Consider the following 19,825-nt stretch of genomic DNA (forward strand, 5'->3'; position numbering starts at 1 on the left):
CAAACGTACACTCACAAACACGCAGACATTCATAAATACGTACGCAACTCATAAATTAATATTCCTTAGATTTAGGGTCCATTTGTTTTCGCTTTTAAGTATTGTGGCTACAGGCAAAAGTCAAAAAGCCAACCAAAAAGATTGAACGCCCGTCGAGCTTTTGCCCAAAGCAGCTTTTTGCTAGTCTAGTTTTCACAGCACGCCCCAAGTTGCTTTTACCGGTTATAGAATCGATGTTTTTGTACAAATTACCCACTGTCACTCGTTATGTTGTACCGATTCGCTATTTTCTCCTAATTCCCCTACCGCATCCGTGAGAATAGGCGAGCTGGCGCTCCTCCTGGTCGGCAGTGCAACTTGTGGCTCTCCGTCCCCGCTCCTCTCCTCCGTCCGGCACCCCTCTCCACCCATCTGAAGCCCACGCCACCCCTGCTCCTCTCCTCCCGGCAGCAATGGTGCTCCTTTCCTTGGCGGCGGCACGAAAGTTGTCGGCTTCGGATTCGGCGGGGAGGAAGTGGAGAACGCCACCGTGGCCCCCTGCTTCCAGCTCTCCGGCGGCAGCTTCAGGCTGCGGCTACTCCTCCCGCTAAGGTAGGCGTGGCGGTAGCAGGGGGCGAGGGGGCAGCGACGCGGAAGCAGATCGAGGGCGGCGGCTGCCCCTCGCCCCCAACCGACGCCCAGTGCCGCGGGTGGTGCCCCGTGGGGGGCACCCCCTGGTGCGGCGGTGGGACCCTGCGGCGGACCTCCATGGCCAGAGGAGCGGTGGTGCTGGGGCTCGTCGATGCTCGACCTCCCTTCCCCCTGGCGCGGAGGAGCAGAGCGGTGGCCGGGCCTAGGGTGCCACCGCCGCCAGTGCGCGCGGGAGCGTGAGCTCCACCGCCGGCTCGCATGAGCGATCCGCTCCCCAGTGTACATCTTTGAGGATGAAGATGCTGACGAGTGGGGTCCGCTCATGAGTGAGGGAGGGAGAGAGTTGAGTGGGTGGACCGTGAATGTTACGTGGGATCCGCTCGTAAGTGTTTTTAAAAAGCTACAGTTGTTTCACCAAACAGCTTCTAGCTCTTTCACAGCCCACAACCTACGACAGCTTTTCTACCGCCTACGGCTCACAGTTATTTTTTCAAAAACGACGGCTCACGGATAGATATCGGAGGATACTTGGCGAACCAGTATTGAAAAGTTTTATGATTCTCAAATACACCAATTAATCCTGATGCTTTGTAAAACCATCTCTGATACTTTGTGAACCTTGAAACTTAGACCCTTTATCCTGCTTACTCGTCAATAGGCTCTTTTTGTGCGCACGAAACATTTCCCTAAAATGTAGCCTTGCATCTCATGCTAGTTGTACCCAATCGACACCATCGTCCATGCCCAGTCCTCCCCCTCCCCCTCTCCCTCTCTGGCTTCCTTGTTCGTACCCACCATCCTATGGCACAATATTAATGGATTCGGTAGCTTGGTGATGTTTGTATCAAGGGCCGTCGATGCTAATAGTAGCAATGTATGTGCTTTTAAAAACGGTGTACGTGCATCCCTGTATTAGTGTTCACGCATGTCGTACCTGTACCCGTATCATAGTATCTATAGGTACCATAATACAACGTGAGGGTTCAGAATCTATTGCATCTCCACGTCTATTCTTTTTACTTCCTCCGATTGGAAAAATAAGTCCATTACTTCATGACATCCATATTGTCCAAAAGATGACACTTGATTAGTACATCTATAAAAATATAATAAAAGTTAATGTTAGTGTCACGTTGTCAATCTATACAAAGTTTTATGTATTCTTAGTCCAATGCAAAGAATTAACTTAGGACAAGCCTAAAAAAAGGTCGGAGAGGACTCGATGATGGTGGAGCAGCCTTCCAAAATTTGCAGCACATTCCAGCGGCTGAATCCACGTATGTAGGCGGTAGTATCATTGGGCTGCCAAAATTCGTGATCACACACAGCACAGTGCTCCCGTCTCTCTCACCAACCGCATGACGAAGTGATAACGAGAGACCTGCTTAATGTGGTGGCATGGTCCGGCACGGTCAGGTACGACGCGATCGGCCTCTGGTACAGGCACGTGTGCCGCGCACGTTCGGCTCCAGGCGCACCCGGGTGGCGCCGGAAGCTCGGAAGCTCTGGCCCACGCCCTCGTGCCGGGCGTCAGGCGCAGCGCCCGGCCGACGAAACGCTCCCCACCTCGTGGCCTCATCACCCTCACAATCCATGATCGGGGACGGCAGCGCCGTGATGGGGGTGCTTCGCTCCCCCCTGCGGCGGGCCACGCGTGTACCGGCGCACGGGCGCAGGCGCCAGTTCTGCTGTGCGGCCGGCGGACGTGCCATCTGATCCCGGCCGTGGCCTGGTTGGCGGCCGGCCGCTCTGGCCCGCGGCGCGCCGGGGACGCCGGGACGGCACGGAGGGCCGGAGCTTAGCTGCTGCTACAGTGCTAACTGTGACTGATGCGCTTGAGGCTAGCTCACACGTCCTCAGGATCAGCTCTCCAGCGGCTCCAGCTCACGCCTAAGCCTAGGGGCAAACCCGGATCACAGCCACCAAATCTCCAAATCCTTGTGCAAGAGCGACCGGTCTCCTACCAAGCAAACACGGGGGGGCCTCGTCGCAACCCGAGCTGCGACGTCCGTCCCAGGGCTGCAGAGCGGGAGGGACACAACGGGACGGAGCGATCCGTGTCGGATCCTGCCCCGCACCGAAAGCCCCCAGCGGCGCCGGCCGGCCTAGCAGCCGCGCATCATCACCCCCTACCCGCTACCACCCTACGCTACGCCGTGTACGTACCCGTCGGCCGGCCGGGCGTCGACACAGACACGCCCCGACAAGACAACTCGCGAGGGGCGCGACGCGACGCGCCTCCGGCCGGCGCCCCCACACCGGCTGGGAAAGCGGCGGCCGGCCCCGCGGCGGCACGAGCGCAGCCAGCCACACCGGTGAACCAGCGGAAAGCGAGGCCAGGGCCTAGAGGCGCAGCACAGCCCAGCCATCGGCAGGCAGCCAGGGCGAGCCCCCGGCTCCACCACCGCCAGCCAAGCCGCCGCACGGCCGGCCGCGGCGCAGGGCGCAAATGGCAACAAAATATCAGGCCGGCCGGCCGGCCGGCGCGCCGCCCGCGTTGGGAAACCTCCACCCACCGATCCCGAAGCGCGCACAGCCACAAGCAAGTCCGGCCGCCGTTGCAGAGACTAGTACCAGACAGGAGCAATGCGATTACTTGTCGTATCAAGAAAATGACGCGACCAATTCATACCCAAAAAAAAAAAAACTCAGATCCTTCCACAGGGGATTTCCACGCACCGACTCCGAAGCATTTCAGGTGGATTTAGCATTACTCGAATCATTAGTCACTGATGACGGTTGACGGGTACGATTAGGAGGAGACAATGCGGCTTCTATAGCAGCAAGGCTAGAACTAGAATACTCACTCCAATTAAGCGGCGGCGGGAGGGGGGAAATGACAGACGTGCCCCCCGTGGCCGCACGGACGTACGGAGCGGCCGCATCACGGGGGGCAGGGAGGGGAGGTTAACATGAGCACGAGGGGGTGGGTAGTGGTGGTGGGAGCAAGCTGGAGCAGGTGCTGAGTACTGACCGACAGTTACCTAGAGCTAATTAGTTGCTAAACCCTAGGGATTAAGCGGCGGAGCTCATTAGACGCTGATGGGGGACGGGGAGGGGGAGGAGACGGCGGCGCGGGGCGGGGAGTCGTCGGTGTCGTCGTCGTCGCCGTCGCCGGAGGCGCCGGCGCCGGTTCCCATGCCCGGGCCGGCGGGGCTGATGCCGATGCCCGCGGCTGCGGCGGCGGCGGAGGTGGGGGAGGTGGAGGCGAGCTGGTTCTTGTGGTTGTGCATCCACACCTTGAGCACCTGCCGCTTCACGCCGATCTCGTCGCAGAAGCGCTCCAGGGCGCCGTCGTCGTTGCGCTGGATGCGCCACCCCTGCTTCTCCGCGAACTCGCGCATCCGCTCCTTCTGCTCCGGGGTGAACTTGGTGCGGAACCGCTTCCGCCCGAAGCTGCCGCTGCCACTGCCGCTGCCGGCGCCGCCCGCGCTGCCGCCGAGGCCGAGGCCAGCGACGCCGAAGTCGTCAGCGCGCGGGGGCGTCTCGGACCCGGACCGCGCGAGCCACGGGGCGGCGGCGGCGGCGTTGGGCACGGCGTGGTACGGCAGCGCCAGGTGCGGCGGCGCGGCCGCAGGCACCGAGGGGAGGAACGCCTGCAGCGCGGCCTGGTGGTGGTGGTGGTGCTGGTAGTGCAGCGGCGGCGCCGGCGGCGGCGGGCGGAAGAACACGGGCGCCGCGGCGCCGCACGAGGAGGAGCCCGCGGCGCGGCGGTGGAAGCTGCGGTGGCACCCGCAGGCCGCGCACTTGAGCGAGTCCGGAGACGACGGCATGTACTCGCCGCAGCCGTCGAACGCCTGCCCGCCCATGGCCGCCGCGTGGTTGCGCATGCACTCCTTGTACTTGCCGTCTCCGCCGCCGCCGCCGCCGCCGGCCCCCTCGTAGGGCACCAGGCTCAGCTGGTCCATCATGTCCCTTCCACTCAACCGACGAGTCCCCACTGCCAGGCGCGGTGGACGGTGGTGGCCTCGCGCGCGCGCGTGCTGCGTCTCTCCCTCCCGACCGGCGCCCAGCTCTACCTGGCTATCGCTTTCGCAGCAGCAGCGGTGACCGTCTCGGTAGGCCGGAGCGCGGCAGGGGTTTTTATCCGCGCGCGGCGCCGCGGCCCGCCCGCCCGCCGCTGGGTCGCTGTCACCCGGCCCCCCGTGCCCGGCACGAGTCCGGCCGCTAACCTTAACCCCGCGGTGTTAAATCCGGCAGCATTAGGGCAGCGGCGCGCCACGTGGCGGCCTGGCGCCGCTGGCCCCGGGCCTGCGCCCGCCACGTGATCCGGTGCGCCGGTTCGGGGACGGAAGGGAGCGGGTGGGAACGTGTCGAGCCGGCACCGGGCGGCGCGGTAGCAGTGACGACGTCCGTGCTCGGGTTTGGAGGTTTCACCGCGGGGGCCCGCCACGTTCGGCGGCGGTGGCGCGGCGTCAGGTGATGAGAGAAGATGAGGAGGACGGCTCGGACGGACTGACGGCCCTGATGCGACCGGACCGAGGAGAGACGTGGGCGTTGAGGCGGTACGGGCTAACTGCCAGGCGGCCTCCGGATCCTCTGCGCCGTGCGTTCCAAGGGCTGCCCCTCTCTCTCTCTCTCTCTCTCTCTCTCTCAGTCAGCAGCTCAGCATGATCCGCAGCAGGACGCCAATCAATGGCACGTCGCCGGGCGACCTGTGACGGAGCGCCTCCAGGCCACGCGTGAGAGCACGGCATTACCGCCGCGCTTGAGATAAGCAGCACTTCCCCCCGTTCATTCATGGCGATCACACGGACGCTTACCCCTGCAGCCATTGATCATAGTTAGCTAGCGAGAAGGAGACGACGGGGGAAGGGACGAGGCCGGTGGGCGCAGTAAAGGCGAGGGGATGGATACGCTAGCTAGCTGCGCACCCCCGTGACATGGCCCGTACAGAGATCTCCCGGGCACAGCACTCACTGTAGAGCACTCCCCCGCGCTCCATCGATCACTCGCGCGCGCATGGCGGTGTCCTGTCGCCTCGGTCGGTTCGAGAGGCGCGGATAGGGCTAGAGGCTAGAGAGATGCTTGAGAGCCTTGTCGAGTCGAGGAGATCGGATGCTGGCTCCGTCGCCCACCGCCACAGGCCGGCGATCGGGCAGGCAGGTGGAGGGAGCAAATGCGAGGCCTACCCCGCACGGACATTTGCCGTTCACGGGTGGTGGTGACTCACCTGATCACCTCAGCCTCACCCACGAGGGGAGGACGACGACGGTGCGCGCGCGCGCGTGGGGTGGTGTCAGCGGCAGCGGAGGTTGATGGAATTGGTTAGGCCCGGCAATCAATGCCGCTCGCCCCATGCGCCGCCGTCCCCTCCCGGATCCCCGTTCCCTCCTCACGGTCACGGAGGCCGCCGGCAGCAACGGCGCGTGGACACGGCCACGGCGAGCGCGATCACTGTTCCGCTGCCTGCGTGGCGATGGCGTCGCTACAGTATCAATAGGCTTCGGGCACAGGAATCAGGCTGCCTGCTTGCGGATCAGACGGCATGTGCAGGAAGAAAAAAAAGCATGAAGCTTTCGTGTGTCCGGTTCACGTAGGCCATTCGCAACCGCCAGGAAATCGAAACCCAGGCACACAGGGCAGGGACGGCAAAGAGAATCGCGGGCTCCGGCCTCCGGAGCTACTCGTAGCCGAGACATGGAGAGGCGCTGCTGCTGCGGTCTGCGCCCCCGCGGCACGCGGACCACGCCGGTCAGATCGACGGGCAGCCGGATGGAGACTGGGCGGAGGCCTGCAGCAACAGCTCCAACCGGCGTCGTCCCGTCTCGTCCCTCGGCTCCCGTCTTGTCCGCCCTCGCTCGCGCGCTTTTCTGCGTGGTGGTAGCCGCTAAGGTTTTGTTCGCTTGTTGCGATCAAAAAGCTGCCGCCGGCATCATTCCGCCTCGCCACCTGCCTGCTGCGCTGCGCTCTCTCCCCCCACTCCCCTTCCCTTCCGTGCCTGCGGCCTGCCTCTGCGTGAGCTCGCTTCCAACACTGGCGGACAGAGTGATAGAACATGAGCGTTTGCCCCACTGCCCCCCAACCTCGATAGGCCCGGCCACCTCCTTTCCCCCACGCAACTTGATGCTGCACTGACTGGTGACTGGTCACTGCCCATGTTTTGGAACTTGGGACGGCCATCATCGAACGCTTGTTTGTTGATTGCGCCCCGCTAAACCGCAGTAAACAGGCTATGAGCACACTAAATACTGAGGTGGAGAAAAAGGAAAGAAGAGAGAGAAGAAGCGAGCTCTAAGAGCTTATAAAATTTTTTTGCAAGAGAGACGGGTGAATCATGTATTAATGGTGAAGAGATATGAGTAAGCTATTATACGAGTAAGCTGAAAAATAGGCTATAGCCAGCAATTAGCTGTAGTATTAACCTTGCTTACCGCAGCAGTTTAAATGATGCTGCTGTTTCACTAAAACAAATTACTGTTCATCAACGTAATTTCTTTTGGCTTCCGATTTTCTTTTTATATATAATATGTACTCCTTTTTATATAAAATATGTACGAGCCTCCCAATTTTTGCGGAACCAAAATCAAAACATGCTAATAAAATTTAGCTATCAATTGATATGTCTAAAAGTTGGTCGTTTCAATATTTGTGACCAAAATTATGACAAGTTATCAGAAACTTCTTAAGTCTTACAAGAGTTAAAAATTTTGGTTGTCATATTTTGGCACTACAATTAATTGAGTACTAAAATTTCTTACCCACAATTTGGCAGTGCCCACAATTTAACATGCCCATAATTTAGCTTGCCAAAGGTTTGGCTTGGCAAAATTTGACATGCAACCAATTAGGCCCTAAAGTACAAGTGTTTCGCTCATCTGTTTCTACCATCTTAAGACTTGCCTCTAACATCCTTCGGAGAGGTATACGAACGAGCGCTCTAGGCACCATCCAAAATGGTACCAGGTCCTGTACTCCTGTAAATAAGTGTTGAATGCTCTTCAGTCGCCGTCCCGTCCAAGAGTTGGTAGGTACTCGTACAGTCGTATGAGGACGTCCAGAATGTTGCTCTAAACTAGTTCGTAGGGAATAGATAATTTCTCAAACGTATCTAAGTATGTTATGCAATCAGTTCATACATTTCATAGCAAATGATACTCATGTATATGGGACAGCTCATAAAAAGTAAATAACTATTAAACTCTCTCTTCGCTCACCTACCTCTCCTGCCTACTTGTGGACTGATTTTTACTCAACTGTAGGATCAAGTTTACTACCTATTGTTACATTCAACATTGTGTAAATGGTAACAACCAAAGATCACTTTGTATGGGTCCCATTCCTATTTATATTCCTATTTACATGGGATAATTAGTCCAAGTACATTGGTCTTTTCTTATCAAGATGTTCTTTCGAACGTTGTAGGCGGCAATACCACACACGAGGATGAACCGGGAGTCAGAACAGCCATGATGAACCGGAGCACCCAAGCCCAACCGGGATTCCCAATCGGCACGGCCCGTGCCGCGATAGAGCCCCTTTTAGCCTGTCCGCTCTTCGCGAGTCCAAGACAGAATTATAATCCGCTCAGCCTTTCCTTGTGCTCCTTTTTTTTTTCCTTTAAACGATTGTCTCAACCCCGGGTTGATCTGCACATCACACTGTAGCTACACCCGGTCACTCTCAGCTTCAACTAACCTGATCTCATCCAATCCAACCGCTGACGGTGTACCACCAAGCCACCACGGAACCGTGGACGTTCGAAGTCAAAAAGGTTCTTGGTAGGAGGGAGTGTACATCGCAGGTTAACAGAATGACAGCTGCGATACAGGAGCAAATGCAGCAAGGAGATACACACGCGGTTAGCACGGAACAGCGCGCAGAGGATGCCCGGTCCGGGCATTGCCGTCGTCCTCCAGCCGCAGGATTGGCCGGAGAGAAAAAAAAGCTTGTCGCCGGCGAGGACGGCCTGTGCAGTACCTGTACTGTACTCATCAGGAGCCGAGCCACGGATGGTTTGTTTTAAGGCGGAGATTCGGAGCACGGGAACGCCATCCGCCGCGGCCCGCGCACAGCACGCCACAACCCGTGCCTAATCAATCGCGAACCCGTATCGCAGCGTGGCTAGCCAGCAGCGCCCAAGCCGCGGCCGTGCCTGAGCCAAGTCAAACCTCGCATCGGGCACGGCGGCAAGTACACACGCACTCACGCTTCACGCATCAGATTTTAGCAGCCAAGGGACCAAAGCTACAGCCGCGTCCGTTCGGGTCTGCTACAGTTTTCAGTGCAGAACACGGTGCAGGTACATCAAGAACTCCGCCTTCGGCGTCTTTCCAGCTCCTACAAGTAAATACAGTCCGGTGCTCCTACTACAGTCCTAATGGCTACTGCTACTAGTGTCTTTCTGATCCAATAAGCTGTACAGGAGAAGGTATTTGCATGCTAACTAGTGAGCATCAGCGCCTGCAGTCTAGCCACATTTCGCTTCTTTTTTTCTGCCGGTTAGACGCAGGCGATCAGTGCCCAAATGCGGGTTAATCAAGGTTGCTTCGGTTGTGGCAGCAACGGTGTCCCCACTGTTGATGTAAACATCAGAGCGACGGGGCATGAGGGGACATCAGCAGGAATGCAAGCTGTGGCCTCCATGCGGAAAGCGGATTCCCAGGGAAGGCTTTTGCTATAGAGCCTGACTTGCCATCTGCAGAGCACGACAGAGGAGGCGTGTTAAGAAGGGAGAGGGCACTTTTTTTTTTTGAAATAAAGAGAGGGCACTTTCAGACGCCAGTTTCAAATACTAGCACGTCGTATGAAAGAGTCAAAGCATGTTGACTAGTATGTTAAAAGAAATCCGAGCTTTGCGTACACGCATTGTGCAGGCGTGCCGTGTGCGCGGGGGACTGGGACGTCGCAGGTGAAACAGCATACCTTTTCTTGGCAGATCCTTGACAGCGCTTCTACATGGAAATTTTGTAGCTCTTCAAGGACTTTGACATCCAGGCCCCTGAGGTCCTCGCCCTGAAAAGAAAAATTCTGTATCAGAAGCATAGAAATAGAAGAAGCTAAATCGCTGAATTTCTGTCAGTACCTCAAGGCAAGGCAAGGAAAGCTCCCAAAGAAAAATTTTAGATCGCAAAAGTAGATTTATCATCTTTCCAGCTGGAAAATTAGTGCAAGATAAAAATATTATAATCACCTTCAATCTGGACACGACGCTTTCCAATTCTTTGCAGCGCCTTCTTTCAAAATTGTATGCAGCTCTTGCTTCTTCAACAGTACTGAGGCCATCCCAGCTCCCATTATCTGAAGATTGCATTTCACTTGCCAGTCTGCCACTATCAGACTTAGATGAGTGGAAGCCGTTTTGCTTTGCTTTGAATTCAAATACATCATCTTGAGTGCTTTCTTTCTTAATTTTTGAAACAAGGACCCACATACTTGCCAGCTCGTTTTCCAACTCATGCTCACGGCATTTTGCATCGTCAATTATCTTTAGAAGCTCACTCTCTCTTCGATCCTTTTGAGATAGTGTGTCCTCTAACACAGCCTCCCGCTGACAACTAGCAACCAGCTCTTTCTGCAACTCTTCCACTAGAATTCCATTCTCATGATCACGCCGTTTTGTGTCATTGTTAATATTGCTCCTTGAAACTGATGCAATCTGCTCTTTCGCCGCAGCTAAGTCTGCGCTCAGCTTTGCATTTTCATAAGAAAGCCTGGTGACTTCTTCCGCCAAATTCTTTAGTTCAACTGCAGCGGCAGATGCCAATTCTTTAGCATAGGACGATTCCTCAGCCAGCTTTTGACTGTGAATTTCCAGACCATCCTTCTCTTCTGCCAACCTCAGATTTTCTTGCTTCAAACTTTCAATCTCTGAAGCCTGCAGCACCATTTTTAGGTTTCAATTGGCATATCATAAAAGAAGATAAAACAGATGAACAATAAAGGAAGGTGATGACTTAGGGGCACATATGCTCTTTACCTGCTTGACCACTTGAGATATTAATCCAGACTCGTTTCCTTCATTTGTTCTAGGAGACATATTTGCATGGTTTGAGAGTTCATTTGTGTTATCCCTAGTATCAGTGCTTGCCGTTGACGGTTCACTAGACTGCACACTGGCAAAACTATCCTCGCTTTTGGCAGCCTTCAAGCTACTGATTTCTTGCCTCAATTGTGCAACTGTTTGTTGGAGTTCTGAATTTTCTGTTACCTGTTTGAACAAGAAAATGGAATCAAATTAATCCGTTGAACATAAAAAAGATTTATGACCCCACCAGCTGCTCACCTTAGCTTGTAGCTGGTCTTGAAGAATTCTATTATCCGCAGACATAATCTAGACAAACCACCCAGTCCAAAAGAAAAACAGTAATTAGTCCAGCATAAATTTCAACAAAACAAAAGGATAGTAGCTGACGGATTGACTATTCACCAACCTCCAGTTCAAAAGTCTTCTCGCTCAACTGCGTGCTCAACTTCGAAAATGTCTGTGAGAAGATCAGATTACATGAAATATTCAGAACATTGATATGGCTTTCAAAAAAACAAAACATTCTAGCATGTGGGACTGGCTCACAGATTAGCAATTAAAATGATCAAATTGTCTTTCCCTCAACAGTACAAAATATAACAATATGCCCACAGGTAACTGGTAGAAATTTGCAAGTAAATCAAACTAGGATGAAGTTAGATTTCAGCTCATCATTGCATAGCCATTTCATGACCTGGGACAACTCTGTCTTAGTTGCTGGGTCTTCTGTAGTTTCAAGTGATTGAACCATCCGCTGCTCTAGCAAATGTATATGTGACTTCTTTTCAGTGATTTCATCTTTCAACTTCTCAATTTGCTCCTGCAGTAGAAGAAAATAAAGGGAAAAGATACTTCATAAAAATACACCCAAAAACTGCTTAACTGGTTACAGGACAATCACAAAATTACCTGAATTTGCACATCATCAGGGTTGTTGGCTGCTTGCTCTGACAGCCTTTTGAGTGAGCTTGTGCAAAGTGCAACTTCCCCAGCCAGCATTTTGACCTGCTCTTGTAGAAGATCTATTTGATCCACAATGGTTGTTCCACTCTACAAATGCAACGAGGCTGTCAGTGTCAATGACTGAGGTGAATACCCACCAAAACAGTCCACAGTTAGAACAAGATGCGAAAATCAAAGCAACATGATTGGATGTCTTATTAGCAACGAAGGTATGACCATGCTGCTCCTGGCCAGAGGAGGTTGCCAGGCGAAGGAAAATAAGTACTAGTAAATACTATGAAAATTTCAGGGACTGCATGAAATCAAACATTCGAAATCCATCATAACCTCAAACTAGAATCCACTTAGCATCTTCTTTCACCTACTATAGTCTGATATTACATTATCCTTTGATGGGCAGCAAAGGTTCCCCAAGGGCCATTGTCCTCCAGTAAGCAATACCCAGGGAAGTGCCAGACTTCAGTTATAATTAGAGTTTGTACCAGCTAAAAAATTGCTTGTTGGGACAAGGCAATGCATGCACAGGGAGTGCGGAAGCAGGGAGAAAAATGGAAAGAGAGAAAGAAGATTAAACATAGAAATTCAACTCACTGGTTGGGGGTGACGTGCTCTGGATGCAGCACTAAATAGGTCACCAGCTTGAGTCCTTTCAAGAAAAGAATCAGCATGGGTCGGGTCATCTCCTTTCCTGGTCATTGATTTCCTTCGGCCATCCTTCAGGTCAAGCAGCAAGTTTTTTTGTTGTGATGATTTAGAGCAGGAAGGTGAACCACTAGCATTGCTATCACCATCCACACTGGATGACAACCCCGATAGTTGGTCGGACTTCTACATAAGTTAATACATATTCAATTACTAATGCATACAATCCATATTGCTAGAATGTCTTACTTCATGCTATCCGTAAATTCATTATCCATATAAAAGTACCTTTAGTTTGAACCAACCAAGCATTCCACGTTTACGATTCCTTCTGTCAAACTTGGCTGACTCATCTGGATTGTTCGCATCAAGTTTCCCTTCAAGCGAAAGCTCTGAATCAAGGCTAATATCATCATCATCTACAAAGTATTCCCGCTTTCGATCTGGCAAATACACAAGCTGCAATTTGAAACAGGATAAGAACAATTGATACACTGTGCTACACCCAAAAAAAAAACATACTGTGAATATCTTAGGCACCACACTGTCATAAACACATATACACAGCATTAATAAGGTTCCCAAAAGCATCGTGCTGTCATGTATACTCTGAAAATTAGGAGTTACTAAGTTTCAACATGACAAACAACATACCATAGCATCCACAAAAACAAGGAATAAAAGTGGAACCTTTGCTGCTCTTCCACACTTGCATATATTTCATTTTCGAGAGCATCGTTAAGTTTTGTCTGCTGTGATGAGTTGGATTAAGAGAAAAAAAATACCGCAATCAAACAAATAAAACAAAGAGGGTGCAAACCTCATCTTCACCAAATGAATGCCGTCGACGGAGGTTAGTCTTTCCAGAAACATTTGAGGATATTGAACTTTTGGTTGATACCAATATTAATTTTGTTAGCCTCTGAATTCTACCCATCAGTGCTGCTTTTGCTTCCTCTTCCTGTTCTAGCCTCGATTGAAGTTTGACTTGCCCAGCTTCAAGCTATCACACAGAATATAAAGAAATAGATATCAATCTATTTGTATTGAAATATGACCAATAAATATAGTCCACACGGAACAGGTTCATTTATTTTACCAGGATGTTATTAGGAAAGGCATATCAGTTTCATAATCCCTTTGTTTTAAATATATGATGTTTAGAATAAGCTAGCTTGTCCTAAATGTCATATATTTAAAATGGAGGGAGTAGCACATAAGCATTTAAGATAAAAGCGAAAACTACTCATGCAGTGAAGTTCTCATTTGCCTGTTCTTAGAGAACAGCTTCCAGAGATCAAGTGAGAGAGAATATTCCACCAAAGGTTTGAATAAGATGAAAAGCAAACCTGGAGTTTTAGATTAACAAGATCTTCTTGATCTGTAGGGAGAATACACCCATTGCCCGTCATACCACGTCTCAATTGCTGTAGCTCTTCTTTCAGGCAGGATATCTCCTTTTGATACTTCTTTATTAAGGACTTCTCATCTATTATCTGAGAAGGAAAATCCATCAATATTTAAACAATCACATCACAGTAGACATTTCCCATACGGTTGTCACTACAAAAAGGCATTCGTACGAGCACAGTAGTGCAAAAGACATGGATTACAGGCAATTGACAATCACCTTATTTTGAGAAGCTTTTATTTCAACATGCTTGCTCCTGTGAGCAAATTTTAATGTGTTATGTGTCTCCTCACTGTTGCTGGATGCAGGGGTGACTGTGCAAATAAGCTGCAAAAAGATAAGCATTACAGCATAGCAACATAAGCCGCACTATGCATGCGGTACAACATTTAGATGTGGAAATACTTTCCACAAACGAAAAGCAAAATATAAAGACAACAAAAAGGCTTTTAGTGAAGCAAGCAAGAAATAACAAACTATTTCGTATAAGAACTACTTACAGATATGCGTCCATGTCCACTAAGAGAAGACTGAAGTAAGCGTGTGAGCTTTGAGTCTCTATAGGGAATATGAGTGGCCTTACCATCAGTAAGTTTAGCAATTACCTGCAAGAAAATGTTGATGACAGTTTTACCAAGAGAAGAACAACCAAACAAATGAACACAGAATTTGACCATTTTCGCAGTATCCCTGCCAACGTAGCCAGTCATACTTTAGGACTAGCAAGTAGCAAATACATCTAAGTTCGCCTAATCGCAGATTAGGAACCACATGCTGGGAACTAGCTCCGACCCCGAGAGACCAGAGGGGAGCACCGGTTGGCACAAATATATGAAGGAATATTTCCATCTATACCACAATTTGAGTTGCACTTTTAATCTATATCACCAGTCTGTCTCAATGACATGTGGAACCAGACCCCACGCCATTGACTACTCTGATGGTATAAATGAAAAGTGTCCCTCAAGTGATGGTATGAATGAATCTCCCTATGTATGAAACGGTCCACTAAGTTAATATTTTCTGTATGTATCAATATGTCATAGTAAAAAGACAAATAGTTAACTATATATGGTACTTACAGTTCCAAGGGTGAGCAAACTCTTGTTTATGTATGAACCCTCTTTGCGTCGTAAACCAGTTGTTTCAGTCTTGGAACTCTCAGACCCAGCAAGGTCAATCAAGTTCTGATCAAAAGATATAAAAGAATGTCACAAGAGCACTTAGGTGTCCCAGAAATTCTAATCAAGCTCCTGTATTCTAAATGCCAAGACACAAATTAATTGTAAGAGAATAAAAATTAGAAGCATGCTGCAGGGGAGGAATTACCAACTGAGACAACTTGACTTCTTCTGATGCATCACTTTCACCGGAGGGACTACTCTCAATGGTCTGCAGTTGTGTTGACATATAGGTTTAACAAGTTTGCCTCATTTAACTGTTATAAGTTTATTAGCCTAGTCTTACCAAACAAACTTCTAATGGGGAAAAAACAGTTTGACATCCAATAAAGTACTACAATGTGGGACAGTTAACAGATTTTTCGAAGATTTAACAAGTCTTAGTTGCCGCACATATTATCTGGAGTAAATGACACGAGTCATTAAACTTTGCATGGTGAAGTCAAGTATGCTCATAAATTCGTTTTAGTTAACTGTCACACTTGAACCTACAATGCAGGTTTAATGAACCAAAAAGAGAGCATGCGGAAATACCAAAGTGAAGATAGTGTGACTCCTACTGCTGACAAGATTGAAGTTGTTTGATCCAACATGTCTGTGCTCTGCAAGAAAGAAATGATGTCAGGAGTTCAGAACAATACAGATTTGATTCCATTGTGTACTAACTAATATTAAAGGAATTTCCCAAACACAGCTCTCACATACTTGGATACAGGCACAAGCATTATGCGTGTTTGAATTTTATATTAAATAATCCATAGAAGTATGAATTAAGTGTGTTATGTTTCAGGGGAAACACCAATTAAATAATCATAGACAATACAAGAGATATAATTTAAAACGGAAATACCATGTGGACCCTAATCAAAACGCGTATGTACATTAAAAAAGTAACCCCATGGAAACTGAAATTCCTTGGATTCCCCCTTTTTTATTTATTTTTAAAATTGCATCAGTCATGTTTTGAACTTGGATCTCTTGGATTTAATACTATATGGGTGCTCATACACCAAATCAATTCATCCAAAGGCTTCTGTCCAAGAAATTTGGGTTGTATAATATAAAGCATGTCCTCTAGATAGAAACAAGTACCTTCTCCAGATGCTATTAGAGAGAGTGCATGTGCAGGTGATAAAACAACCTCTTCTTTAATCCCTTCCACATAGGTTCCCTAAATGATTAGATCAACAGAACAAATAAGGGTATGATAATTTATCAGCTAAGAAGGAAAGGCTTGTTTCACACTAATGGACAAGAGTATCTTTCTCAAAAAGGATAAGAAAAAGGACCCAGCCCATAGACAAAATAAACCAAGAGCAGATAAGTAATGAATATGGAATAATCCATATCAATGAAGTAAAGAAATCCATGCAGCTTAACTTATTGTTCTGTATAAATTGAATGGGCACGACTGAATAATTACAAAATCAATTTTATTAAATACCAATACTGCAGGTACCTGTGCATCTTCTCGAATTCTGAGATTCTGTCCAGTTGGATCAAGTAAGTCGTTGATAACCTGCAAAGTTATAAAGATAAGCCAAGCTTCTGAACAAGCACTGCACTGTTTCATTATTGAGTGCTGAATCAGTACATTTCAACACATTTTGACCACTTTGAACTGGCCTAGTATGTTTCATTACTTGTATGCAGTTCAAGTTGAATAACAACATCAGAATCCTTTCGTATAAATTGCATCGTAGTCAGGACTTGGGAATTTGATCAAGTCATAATATATGTATATGAGTAGGAAATAAACTGGCATCAAAGATCCAATATGGAGATGAAATTGTAATTGGTCTTGGCATTGCTACGCAGCAGCAAGCAAATGCACAGTTTGAAAAGAGAAGTCACCTCATTGTAAATTTCAAGATACGAAACTCGCAGAAGAAACTCTCGTCCAGGTGTCTGATGTCAGCAAAAAAGACAATGTCATATGCTGTCCTTTTTTAGTCAAACAGTCGATAGAAAAATGAGGAAATTACATCTTGAATAATGCTGAATACATCCTTCACGGCCAATGGAATGATTCCAGGTGACTTCTGTTCTCCCTGCAACAATAATGCAAATGTACCATGAAAGGAAGTTCAACAATGAAGAGTAGTAAATTCTTCCTTCCCAAATTTGTAGCTTGTGAAAAATGAAATTGAGTTTCTTTAGCTTGGTATCATAAGAAGAGGATGATGAGCAATATTTATACTAAACAATAAAGGAATGCCTTGTGCTGAACAAGCAGGTACAGCAGACCATTGCTAGAGGCATTAAAAATAGTAGACACAAGGCATAACACGAGAGCAGAAACTTACATGCATGGTGTGAGTTTTCCCACTGCTAGTTACACCATATGCAAAGACAGTGCCTGAAAGGAACAGAGAAATTTTAGGAACCTGAATTAATATCAAAGTACATATGCTATCTCCATTAAGGTTCAGTTGTCTTTTAGGTCACTGCTACAGTCTCTAACACACATATTTGACAATTACTACTCTTTCTAAGTATATGTTTAACAAAATTGATTCTCCATGTAATGAAGTTATGTACTTTTAAAAGTTGTAATAGTCAAAAATTTAAAATGCTTAGCACAGGCATTCTAGGATGACGTGTACTTTGGACCAGAGGTAGTAAGAAAGCATGTGCAACTGCACCGGAAACTAGCAGTATTTGTGCTTCGGTCCTAATCAAAAGCAGAGGTGGCAATGACAAGAAGAAGCATGCACACCAACAGCTAGATATGCCAAATTGTGTGATCAAAGAACAGGTAACACTTCAAAGGATACAAATGCAGTAGGGGGCTTTCCCCACAAAAAAAAAAAGGCTCAATAAGAAGGGACACACACCCTACCAACATTCTGCAATAGACCTTGTTTGCATAGTCCATAACTTGAATCTGTTGTCTACAAAGTTCTCCTGACATAGGGCTATCATAGGAACTGGCTACCTGATATTTTGCCCCACTCAGAAGTCTAATAGGTATGTAACAACAATTCCAGTCTCACAACCAATTAAGACCACATATATTTCTAGACCAATCAAGAGAGCTGAAAATGGAAACATACCATTGATTCCTTGCATGGCACCACTTACAACATGCTGAGCGGCGACATCATATACATGCCGAGTTGTAGTAGCAGGGCCAAAAACTTTATCTGCATCAGAGGAAAAATGCAAAGGATTCACAAGTTTTAGTAAACACTAGTACACTACAAACATGGTGAATATCTCTGGAACTGCATCGCAAAGCTTATCTCTGACCTAAGGTTCTTTTCCTGGAACATGAATTTAGATTCGAAATAACAACAGAATTAACCATCCTCTAAAGAAATAATAGAATTAACCACTGTTCTTAACCATTTATTGAAACTTCTACTGAAAAGCATGAAGACCTTACCACGCTCTACACTTTGCATACTGTACAGCATGCCTGATCAACAAAGTGAGAAATAATACAAAGCGTAAATGTGGTTCTCTTCATTAATTAAGAACACTGACCCCTAGGGAATTGTTTAAGCTGTTAGCCTCTCCGCTCTACTGTGACAATGTATCAACATTCAACCCCAGTATACCACAGAAAAGGAATTCCAGCTTCTACTGCCAATCCAACACCAAACATGCCACGATCACTATCCTTATTCCTCAAGTACCTGGTTGGACTCATCAGCCAATTTTATCCCCTTTTCGGGCAAATAGTAGGTATAATTCCTTTGCAAATCGAACTGTTCCACAATGTAGTATCGCACAGCAATGAGCCCAAGAGCACTCACCGAAAGCATAGGCAATGCTGAGGTTGTACTCGTTGTGTACCATATTATCACCGTCCGCGTACCATGCCACCTCGTCCCCCTTGTTCATCTCTCTAGGACTACAGCACAAAATACAAATACGCATTAGACGAACACACAGCTCAAAGCCCACGAAATCCAAAACCTCATATCCAAACACGGCATAAAGCGCGCAAACAAGCGTAAAAGCACACCTGAGGGGCCGGAAGCGGACGGTGACCATGATGTTCTCCTTGGCATTGGCCGGGTCCACGAGCGGCGCCCTCCCCGGGGCGCGCGAGGAGACCGACGAGGGCGTGGTCGGCCGCGCAGAGGCGGTAGAGGACGGCGTCGCGGGACGCGCCGAGGACGACGGGGTGGTGGGGCGCGCGAAGGCGGCCGACGGGGTAGCGGGTCGGCCGCCGGAGGTCGACGACGGGGTGGTGGGCCGCGCGGAGGCGGTAGAGGAGGGGGTGGACGGGCGGCCACCCGACGAGGTCCTCGCCGGCGGAGGAGGCGCCGCCGCTGCCGCCGGCGGTGCCGAGCGGCGGGATCGGAATGGGGAGATACTGGAGCGCGTCGACCTTGACGACGACATTGCCGCGCCGCGGCGGAGACTGAAGCGGAGCCGGGATTGGCGCGGGGGACTAGGGTTTTGGGGGGAGAGGAGGCGAGCACGAGCTCGTGGGGATGCAGACGGAGAGGGGAGCTCGTGGGATTGCTTTGGAGGGTCGTCGTCGTCTTCCTCCGAGGCGCCCAAGGGTGCCGCCTTTTTGGTGTTTTTGGTCTAAAGCTCTGAAGTTTTCTGCGGTTTTGGACCACCGGAGGTGAGATCACCGCGGCCTCTTGAAGTCGATGCCAATGGCTCGTTGAGCAACTGCTTGGTTTTTTTTTCTTAAGGAATAACTGCTTGGATGCGATTGTGATGATTTAGCGTAGTATCTAGGATACTTAATTCAGATCCTCCGAAAATGACTAACGCTTCAGTCAACCGTCATTCTCTGCCTTCGTGGGTTTTCCATTCATGTTAAGCATAGGATAGACATGATGAGTGAGCTTAACGTGTCAAGATATCAATAATATCCTTATCCCAGGACAACTGATGTTGAAGAGCTAAGATACAAATAGACATAAATAGTTATAGTTCAACGGTTGAGTGGGATATCATGGATACTGCAGAGGATAAAAATGAAATAAAAGAGCAGATGGCATAAGGTAAATACACCATATAGAGAGAGAAAAAAGCAAGAAGAAGGAAGGAAGACAAAGATAG

At 49.1% G+C, this 19,825-nt stretch overlaps 2 protein-coding genes across 3 annotated transcripts; both read right to left on the reverse strand.

The window, feature by feature from the left end:
- Window positions 1-2,584: 2,584 nt before the first annotated feature.
- On the reverse strand, window positions 2,585-4,793 carry LOC112900568 (zinc-finger homeodomain protein 8-like). Its single transcript, XM_025969414.1, has one exon. The coding sequence runs from the start codon at window positions 4,539-4,541 to the stop codon at window positions 3,663-3,665; it is 879 nt and encodes a 292-aa protein (XP_025825199.1). The 5' UTR covers window positions 4,542-4,793; the 3' UTR covers window positions 2,585-3,662.
- Window positions 4,794-8,781: 3,988 nt separating this feature from the next.
- Window positions 8,782-19,542, reverse strand: LOC112900231 (kinesin-like protein KIN-7E, chloroplastic). 2 transcript variants are annotated; one of them, XM_025969017.1, is made up of 25 exons: window positions 18,768-19,542; window positions 18,556-18,653; window positions 17,851-17,940; window positions 17,101-17,153; window positions 16,780-16,845; window positions 16,649-16,702; window positions 16,254-16,313; window positions 15,887-15,965; window positions 15,329-15,396; window positions 14,943-15,005; window positions 14,696-14,800; window positions 14,114-14,218; window positions 13,833-13,940; window positions 13,552-13,698; window positions 13,023-13,205; window positions 12,491-12,661; window positions 12,152-12,385; window positions 11,507-11,647; window positions 11,292-11,417; window positions 11,004-11,054; window positions 10,856-10,903; window positions 10,550-10,780; window positions 9,764-10,447; window positions 9,496-9,585; window positions 8,782-9,268 (listed from the first exon to the last, which is right to left on the reverse strand). In XM_025969017.1, the coding sequence occupies exons 1-25, from the start codon at window positions 19,148-19,150 to the stop codon at window positions 9,248-9,250; spliced, it is 3,459 nt and encodes a 1,152-aa protein (XP_025824802.1). In that variant the 5' UTR covers window positions 19,151-19,542; the 3' UTR covers window positions 8,782-9,247. The 2 variants fall into 2 exon arrangements, with proteins under 2 accessions (XP_025824802.1, XP_025824801.1); XM_025969016.1 differs by having other exon boundaries at window positions 12,152-12,388; window positions 18,768-19,540.
- Window positions 19,543-19,825: the final 283 nt, after the last annotated feature.

Source organism: Panicum hallii, chromosome 7, assembly GCF_002211085.1.
Source record: "Panicum hallii strain FIL2 chromosome 7, PHallii_v3.1, whole genome shotgun sequence".
Lineage (NCBI taxonomy): Eukaryota > Viridiplantae > Streptophyta > Magnoliopsida > Poales > Poaceae > Panicum > Panicum hallii.